At 45.4% G+C, this 22,097-nt stretch overlaps 1 protein-coding gene across 2 annotated transcripts in view; it reads left to right on the top strand.

Moving 5' to 3' along the window:
- Positions 1–22,097, top strand: part of LOC133966144 (protein bicaudal C homolog 1-like) — a 58,019-nt gene that overhangs the window by 25,737 nt on the left and 10,185 nt on the right. For both annotated transcript variants that reach the window (XM_062400915.1, XM_062400916.1), the window contains exons 3-12: positions 515–584; positions 5,178–5,257; positions 6,240–6,398; positions 8,067–8,120; positions 11,913–12,095; positions 14,875–15,126; positions 16,625–16,756; positions 19,132–19,336; positions 21,111–21,269; positions 21,577–21,764. In XM_062400915.1, coding sequence (XP_062256899.1) covers positions 515–584; positions 5,178–5,257; positions 6,240–6,398; positions 8,067–8,120; positions 11,913–12,095; positions 14,875–15,126; positions 16,625–16,756; positions 19,132–19,336; positions 21,111–21,269; positions 21,577–21,764 — 1,482 coding nt within the window. The remainder of the gene's footprint in view (positions 1–514; positions 585–5,177; positions 5,258–6,239; positions 6,399–8,066; positions 8,121–11,912; positions 12,096–14,874; positions 15,127–16,624; positions 16,757–19,131; positions 19,337–21,110; positions 21,270–21,576; positions 21,765–22,097) is intronic.

Raw genomic sequence — 22,097 nt, forward strand, 5'->3', positions numbered from 1 at the left:
AGTGGTTACCAGGGTTTTGTTACTGGTAGTAAAGCATGAAACTGGAATTGCACTCTGTAGAATGCATACATCCGCTTAGAGCCAACAGTCCCCTCACGAAACCACTTTTAAATCCTTTAGATCCAGATTTTTTATCTGGATCTGCACCAAATTGCAAACAGTCATAAACGTCAGTCCCATGAAATACCAGATTAACAAAAAAATAAAAAAACAAGATCAATTGGTGGATTTCTTTTTCCTGGGAAATCTGATTAATGTAAAAATGTCCAATCCCTAATGTCTGGACATTATGCAGAGTTTAAATCCGAACTGGACCATATTAAATCAACATAAACTGAATGTAGGCTGATGATCTGTTATTCTTTCACCAACTCAAATGCTTCAAACTGAGAGTTTACAGCTATGAAACTATATAACCATGAAAGTCAAGATTGAAGAATCGACATATAAGTTTGTTTGCTTCTTTTTAACGTGTGTGTTGAGCTAACGTCCGTCCTCCTTCCCTCTGTTCCAGATCATGGATGAGACCCAAACGCAGATAGCCTGGCCGTCAAAACTGAAAATTGGAGCCAAGTCCAAAAAAGGTAACTTTTAAAAATTTCCCACAAATCGCATCATGAGCTCTGTTTTCATCGTGTTGGATCTCACGACTTTCCCTGAACGCATCATTTCACCGCCTTTCACCAAGACTCACAATTAATTAGTAAGACGGCAACAAGACCAGCAGCTGGACTGACTGTGTGAATCCTAAGCTTTGGAGCACAGGTTAATGATTACGAGTCAGTGTTGTTTTTAAACAGACAGATGTTCTCAGGAACGTCACTGGTCTGTCATTAGCAATAAGTCAACGGAGAAGATGAAAGCTCATGTTTTCTGTTCCTCACAAGCGAGACATTTCATCGGCACTGAGGAATTTGGGAGTTTCTTGTATGAATCTCACACATTTATTGGCCCAGGTTGTTTCTGCTCTCTTACCAATAACAAAAATAAAACGAGGGTTATTAAAAGCTGTTCAGGAGAGGGGGTGAGGCGGGGTTTGAGACGAGGGGGGGGGACGAGTTGTGCCCACTTTGTTGTTCTCAGGAGGATTGGGAGTATGCGTCCTCCAGCCAGATGTGGAGTCCGGTGTCATTATGTAACTTCCTCACTCACTCGCTCGCAACACGGGAAGGAAAGTTGACGTGGTTGCATCAGAATCTCCAACATTGTGTCTCCGGATACTTAATCAAACTGCAAGAACTGGCAACCCGCTCACTCACACACACACAATCATTAATTTGACCCAAGTATTATTTCATTCACAAGACTCGCCTCCAGAACCACCTGGGGAGGATGTTCTATTCTCAAAGTGAGAAGACTACAAATTCAGACCCATGATTTGGAGCATGGCAGACTCTGTGTTATGTAAACGGAGAGAAGCTGGTAGGAAGTGTTTGGTTATCAGCCCGTTGTCTTATGAGACGTGTGAGTGGTTCAACCACCTGGGCTCATGGGAGGAGGGAGCGAGTGCAAGAGAAAGGACAAGATGACTAGATATCAGATCTTCTTACCAATTCCACACATGTCTGTTTGTGGAACGCATCTCGTGAGCCGTTCATTAGCGTCACACTGGGCTTGTCTATGGTTAATTGCCCAGGGGCGTGCAGAACCTAGAACATTCAGTCTTCTTCTGCGTCCTGGGATAAGCCACAGTGGCTGCAGGCTACTGGGTCCAACCGCAGGTCAGAACTTTCCACCAGATCATTTTGAGAATCCGATTCTTTTTATTTCACAGGAGTTGCAGGTGCTGTTCTAAGTCACGGCAGCAATATAATCACTTCCTCTGTAGCAAATTGTGTTTTTAATGTAAAAGCTAAATGTTCGACTTGTTGCTGCAAAGCTTCCTGTCGAGCTGAATTGCAAAAAAGTTGTGAACTTCAGTCTGAAGTCAATTGCTGATTAACCCTATGAAATAGCTGACATGCAGTGGAAAATCTAGTTTATAAATAAGCCACACACACGAATAGTAATGAATTAAATGCATTTTCATTTTGGAACTAAACATTGACTTTAAAATCGTTATAAACCAGATGGGATGAACGCAAAGGTTTCAAGTTTCAATATGCACCATAAACTTTTCTCTGCTCTACTCACAGACACAGACAATAAAAATTTCAGTATATTGTGGAAGTGTTTGAGGAGGAGTCACTAATGACAGTGATTAATTCATTAGACAGAAAGATGGATACTTTAGTGTGTCCAAAGGAAATCTAGGAACAAGGGGGATTGAAACAGCCTATCTCAAACAGGCAGGTTTAGAACTAGCTCTATTCTATCCTACTCAGGACAGCTGAAGACGTATGAGGGGTTAAAACCTCTCGGGGGGGGGGGGGGGGGGGGGGGGGGGGGCCACCGGGTAAATGATGATCCACATTCCTCTCTCCCCTCCTCATCTAACACAGGATGTGACAACACGAAACCCTCTCTGCCCTTAAAAATAGCTGATGATGAAGCTATTTTGGTTCTGGATTATTTTCAGCCATCCCGATCCCGTTGGGTTTGTTCGCCTCGTTTTCCTGGAATCCTGAATCAGCGTCTTCTTTCCTGTGCAGTCTGGAACCAGTTACCCCTTGGCGGGACGGCGGCTGATGCGATGGGGATTTTGTCTGTTTGTGACCTCTGCCCATGCGGAGCCGCATTCCATCAAAACGCCAGCTCCGCCTTTTCATTTATCACCTGCAGCTAGCTACGGCTGCCACCTGCATTAGTGTGATAAGGGCTGTGGTGAGCCTCTGGGGGCAGGACGTCATCAGGACGCTGTCGGCTATTTAAGCTATGTATACGAGACAGCTCTGTGTTGCAGCATCTGGCCTGCCATCCTGTTCTAAAGCACGTTTTTTAATCCTGAAAGTTAAATGTATAATATTTCTATGCAGTAAATATTTTAATACCGCTCCCTGCTCCGTGCCATTTGTCTGTTTCAACATTTCCGCAGATGTTTTGAATGAGAAACTTAATTCCCTTCATTTGTGCGGTACTCTTCCAACGCAGTCCCGAGCTGGAAAAATGCTCCGGCCGTGCCAGGACAGAGCTGCAGGTCAAAAGGTTTTTCTCTCTGTCAAGTGAAACTGTGTAAAATCGGTGCGATTGAAAACACTTCACAGCTGCAAGCCGGCCCTTGTTTGTGTTCGGGTCTATATGTGTTGCCTTTGCATAATTAAGACCAGTCCGTAGGTGTTCAATTTTTATTCCCCAATCAATCATCCAAAACAAAGCATACAGCGCACTCCACTTTAAAAAAAAACGGGGGTGTGTTCTACATCACGGCTGCAACGCTCGTTCAGCCGGGCTAATGTTTGCCAGATGTGCTGCACAGGTTGGACGCTGGAAGAATCAGGCTCCCTCCGATGGTCACATGAGGCGCCACAGGAGGACGTGTAAAAGATTTCTATTGTTCCCGGCAGCAGCTCAATGGTGGGAAAGTTTCCTGGAGGTGGTGTTGAGGCCGCGACGCATCTCTGACCGCTCTCACTGCTCTTTTCTCTTTTCGCGATGTTTACCTGGGTCAGTCTGCAGCTCGGCTCTTAAGTGCTGACCCCTCCAATCGTCTTGGAGCGGCTGTTGCTCCCTGCGACGCGGCTCGTCTACGGGTGTGTTGAAATCGCCCGACCCTCGTGACACACTTAACAAGATCAGTGCTTGTTTGCTGGCACTCGGTGGTTCTCATGGTTCCCGGGGCCCATTAAACAGAGCGCTGGAGTTTCTTCTGATGTGTCAGAGCAACAGAATTCTTCAGACTCCGGCCACGAGCCAGGTTGCGCTGCTCTCTGAAGGAGACTGTGGACATTTATGATAATGTGCAAGTAGAGGGCAAGCATTTACATTCCTATCTCCAATTTATCAAGGAGTTAATCTAAACTTATTTCAAACAATCCCGTCCCACTTCGGAAGAATAAAGTTGCCAAAAAAGAATACATATAAAGGTTATTAGAATAGCAGTGCATTTAAATGATCCGAATATGCCCAAAAACGACTGATTCCCATTAGATTCAAAATAAAAACCTGTATCTATCTAACGTAAATGTAGTTTCATAAGGAGACTGTTTGGACATGGTGGAAAACCGTTGAGGATTTTTCACATGCAGCCCTCTGCAAAAATGTAAACACGCATAACCAGGGGGTTCTCCAAGGTCCCAGTGACTTAGAAAAAATAAATCTGATTCAGCAGGTCCTGTCTGAAGGCTATACTGTAAATCTGAGGTGTGTGTGTGGGTGGGTGGGTGTGGAGGGGTATTCCTGGAACGGAGCTTACTTGACTTCCTGCTGCTCAGTACAATTAAGACGATGGGCCGTGGGTATGTAGTGTGTATTACTATGTGTATGTGTGTGCGCCCACATATTCCCATTTTGATCCCCCAGGGGTCGTGCATGTGCCGGAGCCAGATGTCGACCACAAACACGAGCATTAGCTTTCAAAACTCTGGGTATGCAGCGTTTGTTATTGTTGTTTCTTTTTTCTAAGCGGAGTGTTTTGAAGCTGAGGAGTTCTGCGGAGGCAAAGTTTTCTCAAGCTATTAGCTCCGTAATTGCACTTTTTTTTTTTCTGTGCGTGCACTCCGTGTATTTCCACAGAACACTGGGATGTGGCAGTGTCTGCTGCGGCCTGGTATCATGACGGCTTGAATTAGTGGAAACAGCGTTTGTTTTGTGAGTGTCAGTGGAGCGAGAGTGCACACAGACACACACAGACACACTGACTCCTCTGCTACTACGTCTGCAGAATCACTGACTGTGTGTTTCCTGAATGACAGAATGAGGTTTGGGGAGATGTCGTGATAAACATCTGTCTTGTAGTGTGGCTAAATTGAAGCCGAACAATTGTCTTCAGCTCATGGTGTCTCTAACGGAGCTCGACTGACTCAGGGATTGTGTACCTCCACTCATCTGCGTGTACCCCCCCTCCCCGTGCCGTGTGGTTACGCGCTGATTTTTAAATGAGACCCGGCAGATATCAAAGCACTGCCGTGTCGTGTTTGATTCAATGAAGGTTTAACTTGTGTCCCACTTTCACATTCTGTCTGCCATTCATCACCACTGACGGACTCACTCCCACTGAACTGTCTTAACAGGCACACCAGCTCTCTCTCTCTCCCATATTTAATGTTTGTCTCTCTCTTTTTGTCCCTCTCTCTTTGCAGATCCTCACATCAAAGTGGGCGGGAAGAGGGAGAACGTGAGGGAAGCCAAAGATAGAATCATGTCAGTCCTCGACACAAAGGTGCAGTACACATCTTTACTAGAATGTGGACTTCATGTTGGTGTGTGCACTTCTCTCCCCGTCTCCTCTGCTTCTCACACTTCTCTCGCTCTTCCAGTCGGACTGAACGTATTTCACCTCCGCTGTCCCTTTTGTGAAAGTGACAGATTGCACACAGCACCAACTCGGAACCAATCTAGCCAGATACTCACATCCAGGGGGTTTCTGCTGCCATGGCAACACAAGAAATCTCTCCCCCCCCCCCCCCCCCCACCTGGCGACTGCTCCGTAGCTCCCCCTGGGGGCAGGCAGTCATCCTTGCACTTTTGGAACAGACACACACCAAAGGAGCAACACATGATTGGCTTTGTTTGCAGTGTTTCATGTGGTTCTGTCACGAAGAGGAGCAGTCTGGCAATCGCTGCAGAGTTATTTGACGATTTGACTTTATTTTTAACGCACTTCATTCCTTCGCTTCATTTCTTAACAACTGCAGCATGTGAGAATGTGTTAAAGGAGAGGAAATTGCTTTGGATCTTGTTGCTATTTAGAGGATGCAGATGCTGGAACTGGACCGACTGACTAGCAGTATTTATAATCCGAGGAGCAGGGTTGCAAACCAGAGAGAGCACTTGGGGTCGCTCCTCCTGGACAAATTAGATTTGAACCGAGATGGCGGGTACTGTAGAAAATTATTAGAACCTGTCAGAGGAGATATTGGACACACAATCCTGCCTCAGGGACACAATCAATTGTACAGTTTGTACCAGATGCCTGCACGCACAAATCATTTGGCCGATACAGCAATATGTTCCCCAAATAAATGCGGTGTAGGACATCTACGGAATAAAGTTCAATATTTATTCAGACGCTGTGTTGCCTTGTTTCTGCTATTCTCATATAGCAACATGCACATTATATCCACAATCCACTCAGACATCCGTTGTAAAGTGATATCGATCTTCATGTCACCACTTGTCTCCCTGTCTTCTCTGCTCATCAGAGCAACAGGGTGACGCTGAAGATGGACGTCTCCCACACGGAGCACTCCCACGTTATCGGCAAAGGCGGCAACAACATCAAGAGGGTGATGGAGGAGACGGGCTGCCACATCCATTTCCCCGACTCCAACAGGAACAACCAGACGGAGAAAAGCAACCAGGTGAGTGGAGCTGCAGACATGGATTCACACAGTGCAGACACACCGGGGTCAATCAGGAGTGGAGCGAACTGCAGCATGATTCTGGTTTGAGTTGAAGTCCGTTGGGTTCTGCTGTCTCGACTTAACTGTCATCATCTCTCTGCAGCGGGTTTTCTTCATTGCTCCGGGTGTTGGTTTTTCCGTTCTGGAGAGTGTATTGGATCTCTTGTCCGCTCACTGAGTGTCACAGGGACTCAGGCTGGACAGGTTGCAGAGAGTTGGTGGACTCGGCTGTGTAGTTTGGCCGACCCAGAGGAAGCCGGCGTGTTTTGGCTGGACTCGCTAGAAGAGCAGAAGGATCCTTCTGTAATTACCATCAAAAGTTTAGTCCGAGTATTTGAGGAGAGGTCGCTGCCAGGCACGGCATCAGGAGCGCACGTTTGCCAGGTGCTCTGCAGTTCACCTGTGAAAGTACTGACGGGTTCCTTTTTGGAACTTTAGCCATTTTGACCTCATCTGTGCGGGTTTTGCATGGTGTGCACAACTCAGAGCATCTCACAGTAAACCTCCTGCAGGCTTACTGTAGTGATGCAAGTACAGGCTGATCAGTAGCAAGAGACTCCTTGTTTAGACAAAGGAGCCCTTCGAGCAGTGTCTATTCAAAGGCTTTCTCATTGCATCAGAAAGCATTGTAACAAGCAGAGTGATGCTGATGAGCAACTATACATATATAACGTTGAGAATCAGTGAATTCGGGAGTAGCTGTAACAATGGTTTTCATTTTTAAGATAGAATGGTGTCCACAGCACAACCAATATAATGTGTGTGTGTGTGTGTGTGTGTGTGTGTGTGTGTTCTCTCATATGTGAAGGTAAAGAAGGCCAGAGAGTTTTAGTAATTTCTAGGGCTAGGCGACATATGATATGACAAAAATTATATAAAGACAAACAATTTCACATCAGTGAATATTGATTATTATCATATCACTTTTATGATATTGCTATTAAAGAAAATTAGATTGTGAAAATCCCTCAACCCTTGTACTTTTTTCTTTCCTCTTTTTTTATTCATAATTTGATTTAGCTTTACACACAGATGCGTTGACAATTGGCAACAAACACTGAGACACTATCACTACAACCATATGGATGCTATGTTGTGGGTATCCATGTTATATAGACAAATAGAGTGTGTCTTATTTTGCATTGGCCGAACCAACTCTCGATGTTTGCTGTTCTCACTCCTGTTCTCAGTTTCATTTCTTTTTCAACAATGGCTCCTCAAAAGCAGGTTTTGATTTAACCCGGAGCAGAAACACGGGAGCAGCTCTTGGTTTGTTCCACATCGATAAACGGTTCCCTATGAGTGAGGGGAAAGAAAAGAGAAGAGAAATCTGACAAGACTCTATGTAGTCCTGGTTTTATTTAGCCTCTCATCTTAGTGGTTTTGTTTAAAAGAAAATCACTTGAATTGTGATGGTGATTTACTGATTATGATGTTGGAGTCATGGTATCATTAGTGATGTGGTTCATGAATATGAAATGTTAGTTTTAGTCGAGGGGGAAATGTTTCCTGTTGTTTGTCCTAGGTTTTGCTCTTAACACTGAAATCAAGTGCAGCCATATGCAGTGATGTGAGCCTGGCGAACTGGCACACTGATTTACATTTGTTCCTTTTTATTGTGAACAGGTGTCCATCGCAGGGCAGCCAGGAGGGGTGGAGGCGGCTCGAATGAAAATAAGGGTAAGTTGGAACCGGGCCACGTCTGTCCTGAAGGGATACTCCATCTGAAGTCCAAAGTTTTGAGTAACAGTCATTTCCTGCCCTGCAGGCTTGTAAGTTTGTAGTCTTGACCTTCATTCAACAGGCCGATAGCAGTCCAAGAGAAGAAAATATCAAAACATCCATATAAAAACAGCTCACTGCTCATAACAGGCCTGTTTCTGCCAGATATACGTCTGCTGCAGTCTGGACACAGTACGACCCCGCTGAGCTTCAGAGCACGCATGTGGATTAGTTTCACAGGTTATTGTGAAGTCCCTTTATTTTCTATGTATTACAGGTTGATGATAATACACCAGCGTCCTTTGTCTGAGGTCAGTCAGACTTAGGTACATTATGTAATTTCGGCCACTGGGGGTTCCTCAATCAAAACCAAAACAAAAGATCTAGTTTGATGATGTTGAGAAGCAGCGTTGAATCATGGAGTTGTTGTGATCTCCACCATTGCACATTCAAATCTATCTGATGAGGCTTTAAGATTAATCTCTCATTCAGGAAATAAAGATTATTTATATAATTGTTTTTTAAGTGCCCGCCTGAATACAACCAGCAGCAGAGATGGAGGGATTCTGTTGAAGTCAACGGATTGGTTCCCGAGCTTCCCTTTAAAACAGATACTTCCTCAAGCACCAGACTCGACACAGCCAACTTCACTATCGAATCACAGGAATGGAAGAGCGCCAGTTTTATAGTAGATAGCCGTGCACTCCAGGGACAGTTTCAGCACTTCCTCTAAGCCACAAGCACTATTCCTAAATTATTCCCAGACGACTTCTCTAGAACATTTATTAAAATACAGGCCTTTACACCGGCCAATCTCCAGCCCGCATCCAAGCCTCCTCTCCCTCTCGAGTTTCCTTCTGACTGGAAGCTGGACCTCCAGCCTGAGCTCTGTGGGCACAAGGTCTGCATGCTCACGTGCACTGTTAACGGTCCTCTGCTGTGGACTGACCGAACCGTGCGTGCATGGGAGGTGGACTGAGTGAGGTGCGTGTGATGAGGAGGGAGAGGGGGGTGGGTGGGTGTAGAAGGTCATACTGGATATTTGTGCGGTGTGTATTGGCAAATGTCAGCCTGTATGCATACCCCTCCCTCTCCGCGTTTAATGGTTGTTTTCATAAGCAGCAGGCCCCAACCCAGTTCATCAGCTTTTCTTTTTTTCCTTTTTGCTATGGATGGAGAAAAAGAATTAGAATCAAACCTAAACGTAGCAGCTTTGTACAAGGGGGTTTTGTAGTATAAGCTCTAGAGAACCACAAAGATTGTTCTGCCCTCCAAAGAACACAGTCAGCGACTGAGCGGGGAGGATCTAAAGACAGGTTTCCCTCTCTGTCAACTGGGCGTCTTTTGATAGAGCCAGACCTTGATACTCTCCTCGTTCCGTGATCCTCAATTACCTTTAATGCTGATCCGTAAATCACTCAAAAGTCACAGCTACACATTCCTTCCACATGTTAATTTAATCTTTTATTAGCTTTACCACTAAACCTGGAGGCCATTTCCTCACATTTCAGCAAAGCAAAAGGACATTTGAAGCACTGTAGAATGCAGCAATCCTCAAATACAATATATGCACCATCTAATCTCCATATTTTATTAAAGGACACCAAATTTAACAAACATAATTTCCTTCTTTCTACCAGTTATGCTTTGAAAGATGTATTTCCTGGCTTCGAAACAAAGATTATAACTAGTAGGGCGCTCTGAGAGTTTACTCCCTCCCCCACAGCTAATGCCAAATCTATGTTAGCACGAGCGAAACAAAATTCCACCCATTTATTTGGATCTGCACCAAAGTTTAATGGATTCTCTCCTATACTATACTGTTTGCTGTTGCCAGATTGTGTGGTATCCATCCAGTAGTTTTTGTGTAGTCCTAGTGTGAATGACAACATGATCCAGATTCCTCATTTTCACTCTGAGCTAATCACCTCCTTATCCCAGCTTCATATTAAACAGTTGGATACATTAAGAGAGGGTTTTGTGTTTCTGAAAAGTCCATTTAGATTTTTGGCAACACACTGTGGAATACAGAAGTTTGGGTTTATTGCAGTTTCTTGAACCCCCCCCCCCCCCCCCCCCCATCACCACAACCCCACCCCTTCAGCAGAGGATCACTATTGCATAACATAATACAGATCAGTGTGGTTGGTCCTGGGTGGCCTTTAAAACCACATCCTCCCTCCCTTTTTTCCTGAGGTTCACTAGCAGAAATGTCCCTTAAATTTTCAGATGCACTGCTGTGGACAATTTAAGATCGACTGTATTTCTGAGGTCTCCTTGGGTGGAGCTCTGTTTGAGTCTGTAGCAGTCGGTTGTTGAGGTGATGGATTCTCCAGGGGGGGGGTTTCTATGAGGTGGAGTTGACGGCCAGGTGATGAAAGCTCGGTTCCTTGAAGATGTTGTCGTTTCTCTTCATCAGCTCACCCTGGTGTCAGGAGAACTGAGGCCTTCTAACGGCGCTCTCAGACTGAATACATGTGAAACTCATATCTGCCAGGTGAAAAAAGCTGAGGTCAGCTCCAGCAGACAAGTCAGTCCATTCTTCATCCAGCTCCCGACTCCTGCTGTGCAGCCGGTCCTCTCCTGCGTTTCCCTCGGTGCTGACCTACATTTCTCAATCCCTCAGAGAGCGAGTGCTGAAACGTGATATAAATGTAAGGCCAAGCGCATATGGGACTGATCAGGGATGCATTTCTTTGGTCAGAGCAATTCATGCTGCTTGCCCTTCACTGGCAGCCAAAACCATAGTGGCGCTCTGCCCAAGAGTCAGTGTTTGGATAGCGCTCCGTGTGTGCGTGCGCGGGTGCTCTGTGTGTGTGTGCACGTGAGCGTGTGTCCTTTGTGAAGTGTGTACGTGAACATTCCCTTTTAGTCTGTCTGTGTATGGGTGTGTGACTCCTCTCCCATGCATACATAAGTACGTGTATACACAAAGCGAGGCCTTCCTGTCTGCATCTATTCTGTTTGAGCGAGTGCTGGGATGCAGAGGACGGGAGCTAATGTCTGCTGCTGCGCCTGTGGTTTGAATCGCACTCTTGAAATGAATGTATGAGAGAGAACAGAGCACAGATCTCTGCTGGTTTGCAGAATTTTAAAAAGACATAGTTTGAATAACTGGGTCGCCATTATGTATAAATGAACGGCCCCAATGATCCCAGCAGGGTTTACATTACAGACTTAAAGCAGACTGAGATGCCATCTTCTGCTGAAGGAGGGGTTTTGCATCAATTCACATACGTCTGCATCATTTAAAGAAAGCATTTGTTTTTAGTTTGAGTAAAGATACAATACTGCCTATTATCACTTATGCAGAATCACAAGGGTCAAATTAAGATTAAGATACATTTATTTGTCTCAAACACATGCACAGGCACACTCATGCAATTGTAGGGAAATTTAACCTCTGCTTTTAACCCATCTGGTGAAGGACACACAGAGCAGTGAGCAACCATGTACAGTGCACGGGGAGCAGATGTTGGGGGAGTAAGGTGCCTTGCTCAGGGGCACTAGACAGGGTAGGGAGAATCCTCTTGGATTTTTTGGACAGATCAATCCAGGTTCGTCTTTTTGTTGTTTCTCAGTGGAGTCGAACCAGAGACCTTTTCTGCCCATAGTCCAAGTTTCTGCAGTATTCCAGTTGTGATGTTTCATCTCCACCTTCATGTGGAAATCTGATTCATTTTCTCTCACTCTTTCTTTCTCTCTCTCTCTTTCTTTCATTCATCCTCCCTCCTTCCTCATCCCCTCCAGGAGCTGCTCCCTCTCGTGTTGTCGTTCGAGCTCCCCGCCATCATGCAGTCCGACCCCAGCTCCCCCACCGTGCAGCACATCTCGCAGACCTACAACCTCACCGTCTCCTTCAAGCCCCCGACGCGTCTCTACAGGGCCACGGGCGTGGTCCGAGGCTCGCAGAACAACGCCAACGCGGTCAAGGTGAGGACTGAATTCAAATCACATTTCCTCACTGAAGTGCCCTGGCGGAGGCAGGCGCTCCACCGAGTGCCACTCTGCTTGTTTCAGTGCTAAATGTAAATTCCAGGCCATCTGGTACATTCCATCCAAGTGAATGGAATATGGGCTGTATTTATATAGCACTTTTCAAGTCGAGTCCACTCAAAGCGTTTTTTAATGCAAGTCACATTCGCTCGTTAACACACGAAACTCCTGCAGCGCTTCTATATGCAGCACATTCTTCCTCTCACACGTCATTCAAACGCTGTGGGCACAGTCGTTAGGGGCAATTTGAGGTTCGGTGTCTTGCCCTGAGGACACTTCGGCATGCGGACCGGAGCAGCAGAGGATCGAACCGCTAACTTATAGTTGGTGGACGATCCGCTCTACCCTCTTAAGCTACAGCTGCCTGACTTAGCACTAACAGTACAAATCGACCTCCTCAGCAAGAGACCAAATCATGAGATCCTTACCAGCCAGTGTTATTTTGATAACTGAACCTGTGCTCTTTCTCTCTCTCTCTCTCTCTCTCTCTCTCTCTTTCTCTCTTTCTCTCTTTCTCTCTCTCACTCTCTCTCTCTCTCTCTCTCTCTCTCTCTCTCTCTCTCTCTCTCTGTCTCTCTGTCTCTCTGTCTCTCTCTCTCTCTGTCAGTCATTTTAGATTAGATCAATATTTGCTTTCGCACCTTCTCCCCCCCCCATGCTTACACGGCAAGCCACAGAACCAGAAAAGATCTCTTTCCAGAGCCTCACCGCGGCGAGGCCCACCAGCACTGTCGGTGTTCCTCACTCTTCTCGTATAAACTGCCTCATTACCCATCAACACCACGGGGGCAGGAGAGTGCGGAGAGATGTTCAGTAGCCTGAACCGGACGCTGCTCGTCTGCACGGCTCTTTTAACTCGGCCCACTGCTGGAGCTGCAGGTTCAAACATCTCCCCTTAGTCACATTTCTGTTTGAAAATTGGTCTTTTGAGTTTTCTCACTGTTTCACTCCTGCAGCTTCATGAACATGCTGTACTTCTTTAATACGAATGTCCACGGCTGTGTCTAGTAAAAGGTTCCAAACAGCCTCCCATTATCTCTGCCAAGAAATCCTACTCACCAACTATCCCGTCCACTACTGGGCCTCATGTCAGTTGGCCAGCAACTGCATTTGCAGACCCATGTGCCTTGTAGTGCACATTCCGCTGTTCTGTGTACTGCAAATGCATAAATGTGTATCTTCAGCACAGCCTCTGAATGTGTGGTGGGTCCGAGGGGTCAGTCAAGATGGGTAAGCGTGCCAGATGCAGCCTGGAGGACTGGAGGGATATGTGTGCGATGTTACGTGGTAGTGGGAGACCCTTGGAACACCATCAAGTTGCCAAAACCACCGCGGCTTGTTGTGTTACGCTGGCCGCAGTGTGTAGATTCCTGCAGCACGCTGGAAATGACTGCCTTTACTGGGCCAAGTGAAGACTTGCAGAGACAGTGAGGAATTAAACTGTTCAACTGGGCAGCAGACACTGGAAAATACAGTGATAAAGATAATAGTTTCCATCGGTTATAGAAAATACTGTTGCTTGTTTAATTTGTAGAAACAGGCCACATGGTTCAACATCTCATTGTTCACGGATGTTAATGGATATTCTTCTACGCTAAACATTTAATGCTTTTTGTAAGAAATTAACAATTCGTCAAAACTTTGTGATTTCAGTAGTTTTGTTTGAAATTCTTGATAGGAATCAGTGGGCATTAAAAGTGAGATTTTATTTTGTCATTACACTACACACTTAAATGAACTGAAAGTTGGGATTATTTACCGTTAAAATGAATGAGGTTAACTGAAATAAACAATTAACAGAAAAATTTATTTATCTGACATAAAGTACCAAACAATCTCTGGCTCTTGAAGAGGTTTTCTTTGTTTTTTTGTGGGTAAATTGAAGCTCTTGGGGGTTTTAGGCTGTGAGTTGAGCAACACAAGTAATTTGGAGATATCACATCAGGCCGCAGGGAAATGCAAAAGTCATTAACTCTATTCCGAGCTGTTAGGGACCAAACAGTTTAATCCAGAAAATGATTCACAGATCAAGTCTGAGAGCCTATACCACCACCACGAAGGCTAATGCCATATCTCACCATGTCATCACAGTGTTTGTTTACCATTAATTATCCAGACTGTGGAGACCCACCATATTTTAATTTGTCCCACCACAGTTTCATAATGAACCCACCGGAAATGTGACACTACTCGTAACAAAATACAAGATGTTTAACTTGGTGTTTTGCTCAGTTACTGCATTGTATAGCTCTGGATGTATTTGGCACAGTCTTTTCCGCGTGCAGTTTTGTTGCAATGCAGTTCTCTCTCACGCACAAACTTGTATGTCACTATTTAGTGTGTGTATTTGTCACTCAGAACCTGTTGCACTTGAGCCTTTGTGTGCATCCGCCTCCATCAAACACATATTGCCCCTACGTTTTTATGGCATAACGTATATATATAGTAGTTTTTGCATAATCATTCTAACTAACAGACAACGAATTTTGCAAAAAGTAGATACACTGCACTTCTATTTTTGTGTAGATCCCCTGCAGTCATATTTCAGGACATAAAAAGAATCAGTTTGTAATAATACTGAAGTCAAGACATTAACTCACTTGTTCTTGAAACAATGCTGACTATGATTATTTGGTAAATCACACATTAAGTGCAGGGAAACTTGTGTTTCGATGTTATTTCAATGATGTGTCTCCTGTGGTCCTTGTTCCTCCAGAGGGGTACAGCTCTGTTGTTAGAGCACCTGGCTGGCAGCCTGGCGAGCACCATCTCGGTCACCACCCACCTGGACATCGCACCACAGCACCACCTCTTCATGAAGGGCCGCAACGGCAGCAACATCAAGCACATCACCCAGAGGACGGGCGCCCAGATCCACTTCCCGGACCCCAACAGCCCCCAGAAGAAATCCACCGTCTACATCCAGGGCACGATCGAGTCGGTCTGCCTGGCACGGCAGTACCTCATGGTGCGTGGCTCTGTGTTTGCTTTATTGGCGTCTGCTGGTTAAGAACAATAACTCGAGACTCCTAAGCATTGTCTATGTGGTTAAAGGGTGGCAACGGCAATATATTCTTCACATGCACAGACTCCACATGCGGTGCGGTCGCTGTAATGGGATGTCATTGTTTCATGGACGTCATCACGGTATGTGTGAGTGATGCCTGGGGTTTGAGATGGGCCTCAGCCACGGATGCCTTCGAGGGCTTTGATTCGATTCTCTTGGCTCTGCTCAAAACTGCCGAAATGTTCTTGTCGGTTCCTCAACAATCTGTAGCCACCTCAAGGTCGGTCTGCGTGATTTATGGCTACCACATACCTGCCTGTCAGGAGGTCACGCACATTCGCATCAGATTCCCTCCGTGTGTATGAAGATTACCCTTATTGGTGTTAATGGTTTGGCTTGACAGTAGATTTTGGCGAACTGGAATCTCATCCCTGCCAGTGACTCAGAGGTCAGCACGTTAGCATTAGTGTTTTGGAGCAGCAGGATCAGCCCAGGATTTAAATTTCTAACAGCTGAAATGTTATGTGGTCATTCTTGTCTTGCTGCCGGTGACCGCCGAGGCTGCTCTTATCTGAACGACGAGAGAATAAAATCTGAAATCTGTTTCAAAAATGTCCAAAAGTGACGGCGGCTTAATTACTGTTGGCTCGGAGCTTCTGCTGGAGCTGGTGTGCATGAGACATCTCGGCCATAAACAGCTTTGGCTCCGTGTTTGCAGATCGGTAATGTGGGGCAGTAATTCTGCCAGAGCTGCCTTCTCTTTGTCTGCGGTCTCCCATTCGGCCCCGGAGACACTTAGCAAATGCCAAAGTTGCTGCAGTGACTAAACACGACTCTCTCCTGCTCTGGAAACGGGACACACAAGTGGGATCCTCTCACTGTCTGTCTGAGTGGGAGTGAAAGGCGGCGGATTTACGAGCGAGGGGTTGAAAGAAGAGGGAGCAGAAGCACAGAAAGCAGGGGGACCGGAGAGTCCATTGAAATAGAGGTTTTAAAGAGGAGTCCGGGAGTCACTATGAAAGTAAAAGCCGTCCTGCCCGCAGCCCGGCACTGTGTGATTTGGCCTCTTCCAGCCAGACTGTAGATTACAGCTCGGGTCCCAGGCCCTGTCACAGCCATCCTGCTCCTATACTCTGCTGCTAATTACACCCACTCACAATGGGAGCGCTGTCCAGCTCTCGGCCCAGAATATAGACGTCTGTGGCACTTGCGGTGGTGATCATGCAAAACAGATTGCTCTTGGCGGAATTTCCCGAGCCCAGTGTGGGATGGATCCAGCAGTGAATCTTGTATTTATTGGTATATGGCAAACATGTAGGTCTACAATGGAGAACTATAAAGAAACTTTACTACTTTTGTGAGGAACGGCTCAATATGGGAACAAAGACACATCACCGTCTCCGCCTGACGAAGAAAACAAGTCTTTTTGTTATTCATTTGATCTTTGTTTGCTCCGCAGGGCTGCTTGCCTCTGGTGTTAATGTTTGACATCAAAGAGGACATCGAGGTGGAGCCTCAGTGTATCACAGCCCTTATGGAGCAGCTGGACGTCTTCATCAGTATCAAACCAAAGCCAAAGCAGCCCAGCAAGGTGAGACACCAGGCCTGCACACTCACACCGCCCACTAAGCTTCAGGGAACTGTTAAATGTTGAGATATTGACTCAAATATATTGCACACTGGTTTGAGGTGCCCAGTGGATGGTTCCCAATGACTTTTGTGTTCCCTTCAGATTCCTCTGGGGCCAACATGAGGTCCAAGTCTAGGTTTTTGATTGAAATGTAGTAGTTTGGTGCAGGTGCTCCTGTTCCCCTGAGGATGCACTGTTGTTAAAATGACCTGACCGTTCATCTAGTTCAAAATTGCAGTTTCCTGTTCATTTCATCAGTTAGAATTATCGAACCACGCACAGCAGAATTTATAGCTTGAGCTCATTCCCAGTGCAAAAATCAACTCATCAGCCTCAACTGTACTTGGGGTGATTTATGGCATTTAGCAAATGCTAGCATGCTAATCAATCCATCAATGACATTGTGAGCGTGTTAGCTCACAATGTTATTCTGCCAAAGGGTCTATAAAATGCAAATGTTGAAATGCATCTAATTCATGCATTTAATACATGTAACATTAAAAACAAAGCTGCAGATTCTGATTTCTCATCCTTCTATTTTGCTCTTGGAGCTGATACCTACATTTGTTAATGTTTGGTTATAGAATAGACAAGTGGGCGGCTGTGGCTCAGGGGGCAGAGAGGGTCGTCCACTAACCAGTTTGCTTTCCGAAGTTTCCTTGTGCAAGATACTGATCCCAAATAGCCTCTGATCGCTTTGCACATAGTTTATCAGAAACGATGGCTGCACATAGAAGAGCCGAGTGTGTGTTTGACTTGGACTTTAAAGTTCATTGAGTTGTCGATAATACTGGAAAACACAACATGAATACAGTCCATTTACAAGATAAATAAAATGTCTAATTTCTACCAAACCTTAAAGTTTAGAAGGAAAAACATCCTGACTCTTCACACAGAGAAAACAGAGCTGCTGTCGTACTTGTTCCAACGGCGTCAGGCAAAAAAAAATAAAAAGACAACCATGAAACAAATAAGCCTCTGTTCCGTTGAGTCACTACTCATCATCAGATGTCCCAGCGTGACACTGAAATAAATCACAGATTGCCATGTCACATTTCATCACCTCTTGATGACATTTTTAAAAGGAAAAAGTGTAATCCTACACCAGGAGGACTCATGCCACACCAGCACTGAGAACAGTTTTGGCAGATTTGCCCTGACGGGGGAATCACAGTGTGCACACAGCCGGCCGTGTGTGTGTGTGCTTCTCCTGACTGACAGAAAAACTAAATATTGTTATTATGCCTCAGCTCTTCCAACTAAGAAATGGCCGACTTGATTTTCAGTGTTTTCTTTTGTAAATCCTGTTCATCATTTTTCATCTATCATAAGGAGGATTTTCTCACGCTCACACTAACACGTGCTGCACCTGTATTCAGAGACAACCTCCGATGTTACTCCTGCTCGGCTGTTCCACCAAACATAATATGACTTGTAATCATGTTTCACCACTTGGCCCCCGTCCTGACCGTCTCCTCGAGGTGCCCACGTCCCACCCTGAGCCAGGGCTCGGTGCCCGAACCAGAGAGGCCTGAGGGGACTGGTGTGAAGGTGCCAGTGTAAACACGGACCCAGCCCAGATCCTCTTAAGACCCCTTCACTTTTACATTTTAACGAGGTGACAGCAGTAATCCAAAAAGGCCCGTCCAAATACAATCCGCAGCCTCTGTGCTTTGGCAGACCTGTAAAGGAGTGTGTTTATGTGTAAGAGTGTGTGTGTGTTTGTGTTTATGTGTGTAAGAGTGTGTGTCGGAGTCACCGATCCTGATTGGGATCCATTTTTCCTACGGCTCGGCTCTGGCACAGCACAAAGAGCCCGGGCTTGATTTATACACGTGTCTATTTTTATGTGATGACTCTGAAGGGCAGGGTTTCTGGAAAATGAAGAAACAGTTTCTCTCACCTCAATCTTTACTGTTTTTGCCGCTCGAGTGTTGATGTGGTGCTTCGTGGTATATGAGCAAACAGTCTTATCTGACCTTCTCTTCAGTCATATCAGTGAGCTCGATATGTGTTTTATGCAGAAGATTGAGAAACGCTTTCCGTCAGACTTCGCTCCCATGTCTCCTTCTCTCTCCCACACTGCTTCAATGTTTATCCTCCTAATCTGCCTTTAATTCCTTCTTCCTTCCTCCCATTTATGTTTGTCCCCCCCTCATCCTCCCTTTCGCTCCCTATCTCTGGGGCCAGCATTCCCTGCCCTATCTATCCCTCCCTCCTTCCCTGCCTCCTTCTCCTCTGCCCCTCTCCTTCCGTCCTCTGACTCTCTCCTCCACCTGCCTTTTGAGTATTTGTTTTTCATTGCTCATCACCTGTTCCCTCAATCTCTCTCCAAGTCTGTGATCGTGAAGAGCGTGGAGAGGAACGCGGTGAACATGTACGAAGCCCGGAAATTCCTCCTGGGCCTGGAGAGCAACGGGGTGTCGTGCTCCTCGCCCTCCGTGGCCCTGAACCCCACCAGCAGCGGCCCGTCCCCGTCCCTCATCTGCCCCGTCGGCCTGGACATCCTGGCCTCAGCTGGCCTGGGGCTGAGCAATCTGGGTAACGACACTGACTCCACTTATTAAGAGGCTATTATATTTATTTTTCCACGATAGAGGATAAAGATAAAACCTTTTTTTTGTCTCCCTCGCATGGAATCTATTAAAATTTGAATATCTTTTTCAGATGAACGAATGCTCTCGTACATCTGTGTCCTGTCTGTACGAGAGAAGATCTCTCAGAGCCAGATGTCCCTTAAGCCTCCTATCTCCGTGTTTCCAAATAATTGAATGCATGTGATTCTAGATACAAATATTTTTTTCAGCATACACATAAATCACATCCATTGAGCCGTGACGCCGTCGTTTCTATACCCACTCCACCATATGAGATGTTTGTCCGCAAAAAACAAACCTCTGGATTTCATGTGAGCTCCAAATGTGGAAATCTTTGATCAGTCAACCATCAGAAAATAACCTCAATACCAATTGAGTCGCGCTAGTTTGAATGAATCGGGAGCTTATGAATCACAGGATGATGAAGAGTTATTACGGCGTAGGAGTTTGTTTGTCTGACCTCAGCATGAAGGCACAGAGTTCAGCTTGTTCAGTGTTTCCATGGAGCGACTTCTAACTGGAATTAGTAAGTTTAGTATTATAATGGGTATTTAGCCCTGATTATCTGCTCTTTGCCTAAATATGATGCAGTTATTTGGGCCTCGGATGCAACATGGAAATGAGGACGTGAGTAATGTATCAAAGGAAATGAGAAACAAATCTACATTTATATTACTCATACATTTACATGTTCAAAAGAGGAGGAAGATTATGATCATTAAATAATCACCATGATATGTTTACGTCTGCCAAAGAGTTCCTGTTTGCATCCACGTTTGTATGTTAGTCTGTTAGTAAACAGGATTAACACAATAACTACTGGACGGATTTGATGGAAGGATGTGGTATGGGTCAGCAATGACGTTAAGTGGATCGGAATCATTGCACAGATCCTGGAATATATATTATCTGTCTTTAACATTGCAAAGAAAAATATTAATTTCTCTGAACATAATTAATGGATCCTGATTTTAAAAAACGTCACGTTGAGAGGACAGATATTTGTAAGTGTGTGCCCTTATTTTGACTTGTGTTGCCATTTTGTTGATTTTTGGAAAAATTTAGCACATCGATCTTTGCAGATTAGTTTGTTTCTAATGAGAATGTATGATTTTGATGGTTTTAATTTTGATGTCCTCACCATCAGATTGGACAATCAAATAAAAAAAAAAGCTAAAAGAAGAACAATGTGCCTATAAGTCCCAGTACAGTAGAATTGGGTTCTTGCTGTCTAGTTTAAACCCAGGGGCCTGGGGGTGAAGCTGTGGACGGCCACATCCTGGACTTTAGTAATTGCTACATGCCTCTCTTCCTCAGATTACAGGCCCGTCTGCCAGCAGAATCCATGGCATTATTCCTGGAGCCAAACTAGCCCCTTGTTAAAGCCACAGACCTGCTTCTTTCTGTTTTCATACATTGTGTTTGGGTAAAGACACCAGGCACCACATTGTTGGTGCTCTCAATAACATGGTTTTGTCGGGGATACGGAGGCACGAGAGATGTACTTTTGCATCCATGACCTTGTAGAAATGTAAGAAATCCTTCCCGTCATCTCTGTCTGGTTGATGGCAGTTACAGGGAATTCCAGTTTAATAGCCTGAAGACCGAAGATTATTTTCGGCGGGCCTCGGGGTAACGTGTGATTAGCTTGAAGAATGGCTCCGGGCTCTCGACAGGACCACCGCTCATCCATTCAGATCCTGTTCTCTCCTCCTCAGGTTTCCTGGGTGCAGCGGCGGCCCACTCCCTCGCCAACTCGGCGGCACCGAACGCCCTCCTCAACAGCCTAAACTCGTCCATGAGCCCTCTGCAGAGCCCCAGCCCCAGCACCCCCACACCCCCCTCCCTGTGGCCCAGTTCCCTCACCAGCACCCAAGGTCCGTCTGCAGTATTTCTGTCACTTAGTCGCCCTGGTGTGTGGTTTTGTTGGCACCCTTTCATTTCAAGTGCATTTCAAATTAGAGGGGTTATTTTTTAACCAGTGTGATATTGTAGAGACATTATACTGTCCATCATAAAAAACAACAAACACACAACTTGAGGTTGAACTTTATAGCTCATTTGCTGGACTTTTCCTGTAACTGCTATTGTAAAGTATCTCGATGTTTGAACACACAGGAGCCGACAGACTTTGTATTTCTCTTAACGACTTCATCAAATCTGATCTACGTTCTCTGGTTCCAGGCTTCTCGTCTCAGCTGATGCTGCACCAGGCCGCCCAGGCCACCCTGAACAGCATCCTGCTGTCCAGCGTGCAGGGTTACACACACAGCACGCCGTCCCCTCCTCCGGGCCTGGCCCCCATCGACAAGCAGCCCAACGGGGTCCCTGACTGCAGCAAGGGCTCCTGCACTCTCAATGGACACGTCAAGGTCGGCACATGCATCAATTACCTTTAGTTCATTCTGGGATTCTGCATGGTCAAGACTAAAAGAAGTCTACAATATAAGAATAATATGAATGTAATGCCTTAAAAAGTCTAAAATGTGTTAAAATGTTGCGTACTGGATCTTAAATACATTTTTGTAGGTCTTACGTTTTTTAGTTTTCATATAACACCTCTTTAATTGGCTTTTAAATGAGTTCTTTGGGTTTTGGCAGTGTGCATCTTGAGATAGGACTTACATTTCATTCATTATGGTCTTAACAAGGTTTTACATTTAACACGTTGACACACGTTCATCTGTTTTGTATGTTGTATCTTC

Source organism: Platichthys flesus, chromosome 12, assembly GCF_949316205.1.
Source record: "Platichthys flesus chromosome 12, fPlaFle2.1, whole genome shotgun sequence".
Lineage (NCBI taxonomy): Eukaryota > Metazoa > Chordata > Actinopteri > Pleuronectiformes > Pleuronectidae > Platichthys > Platichthys flesus.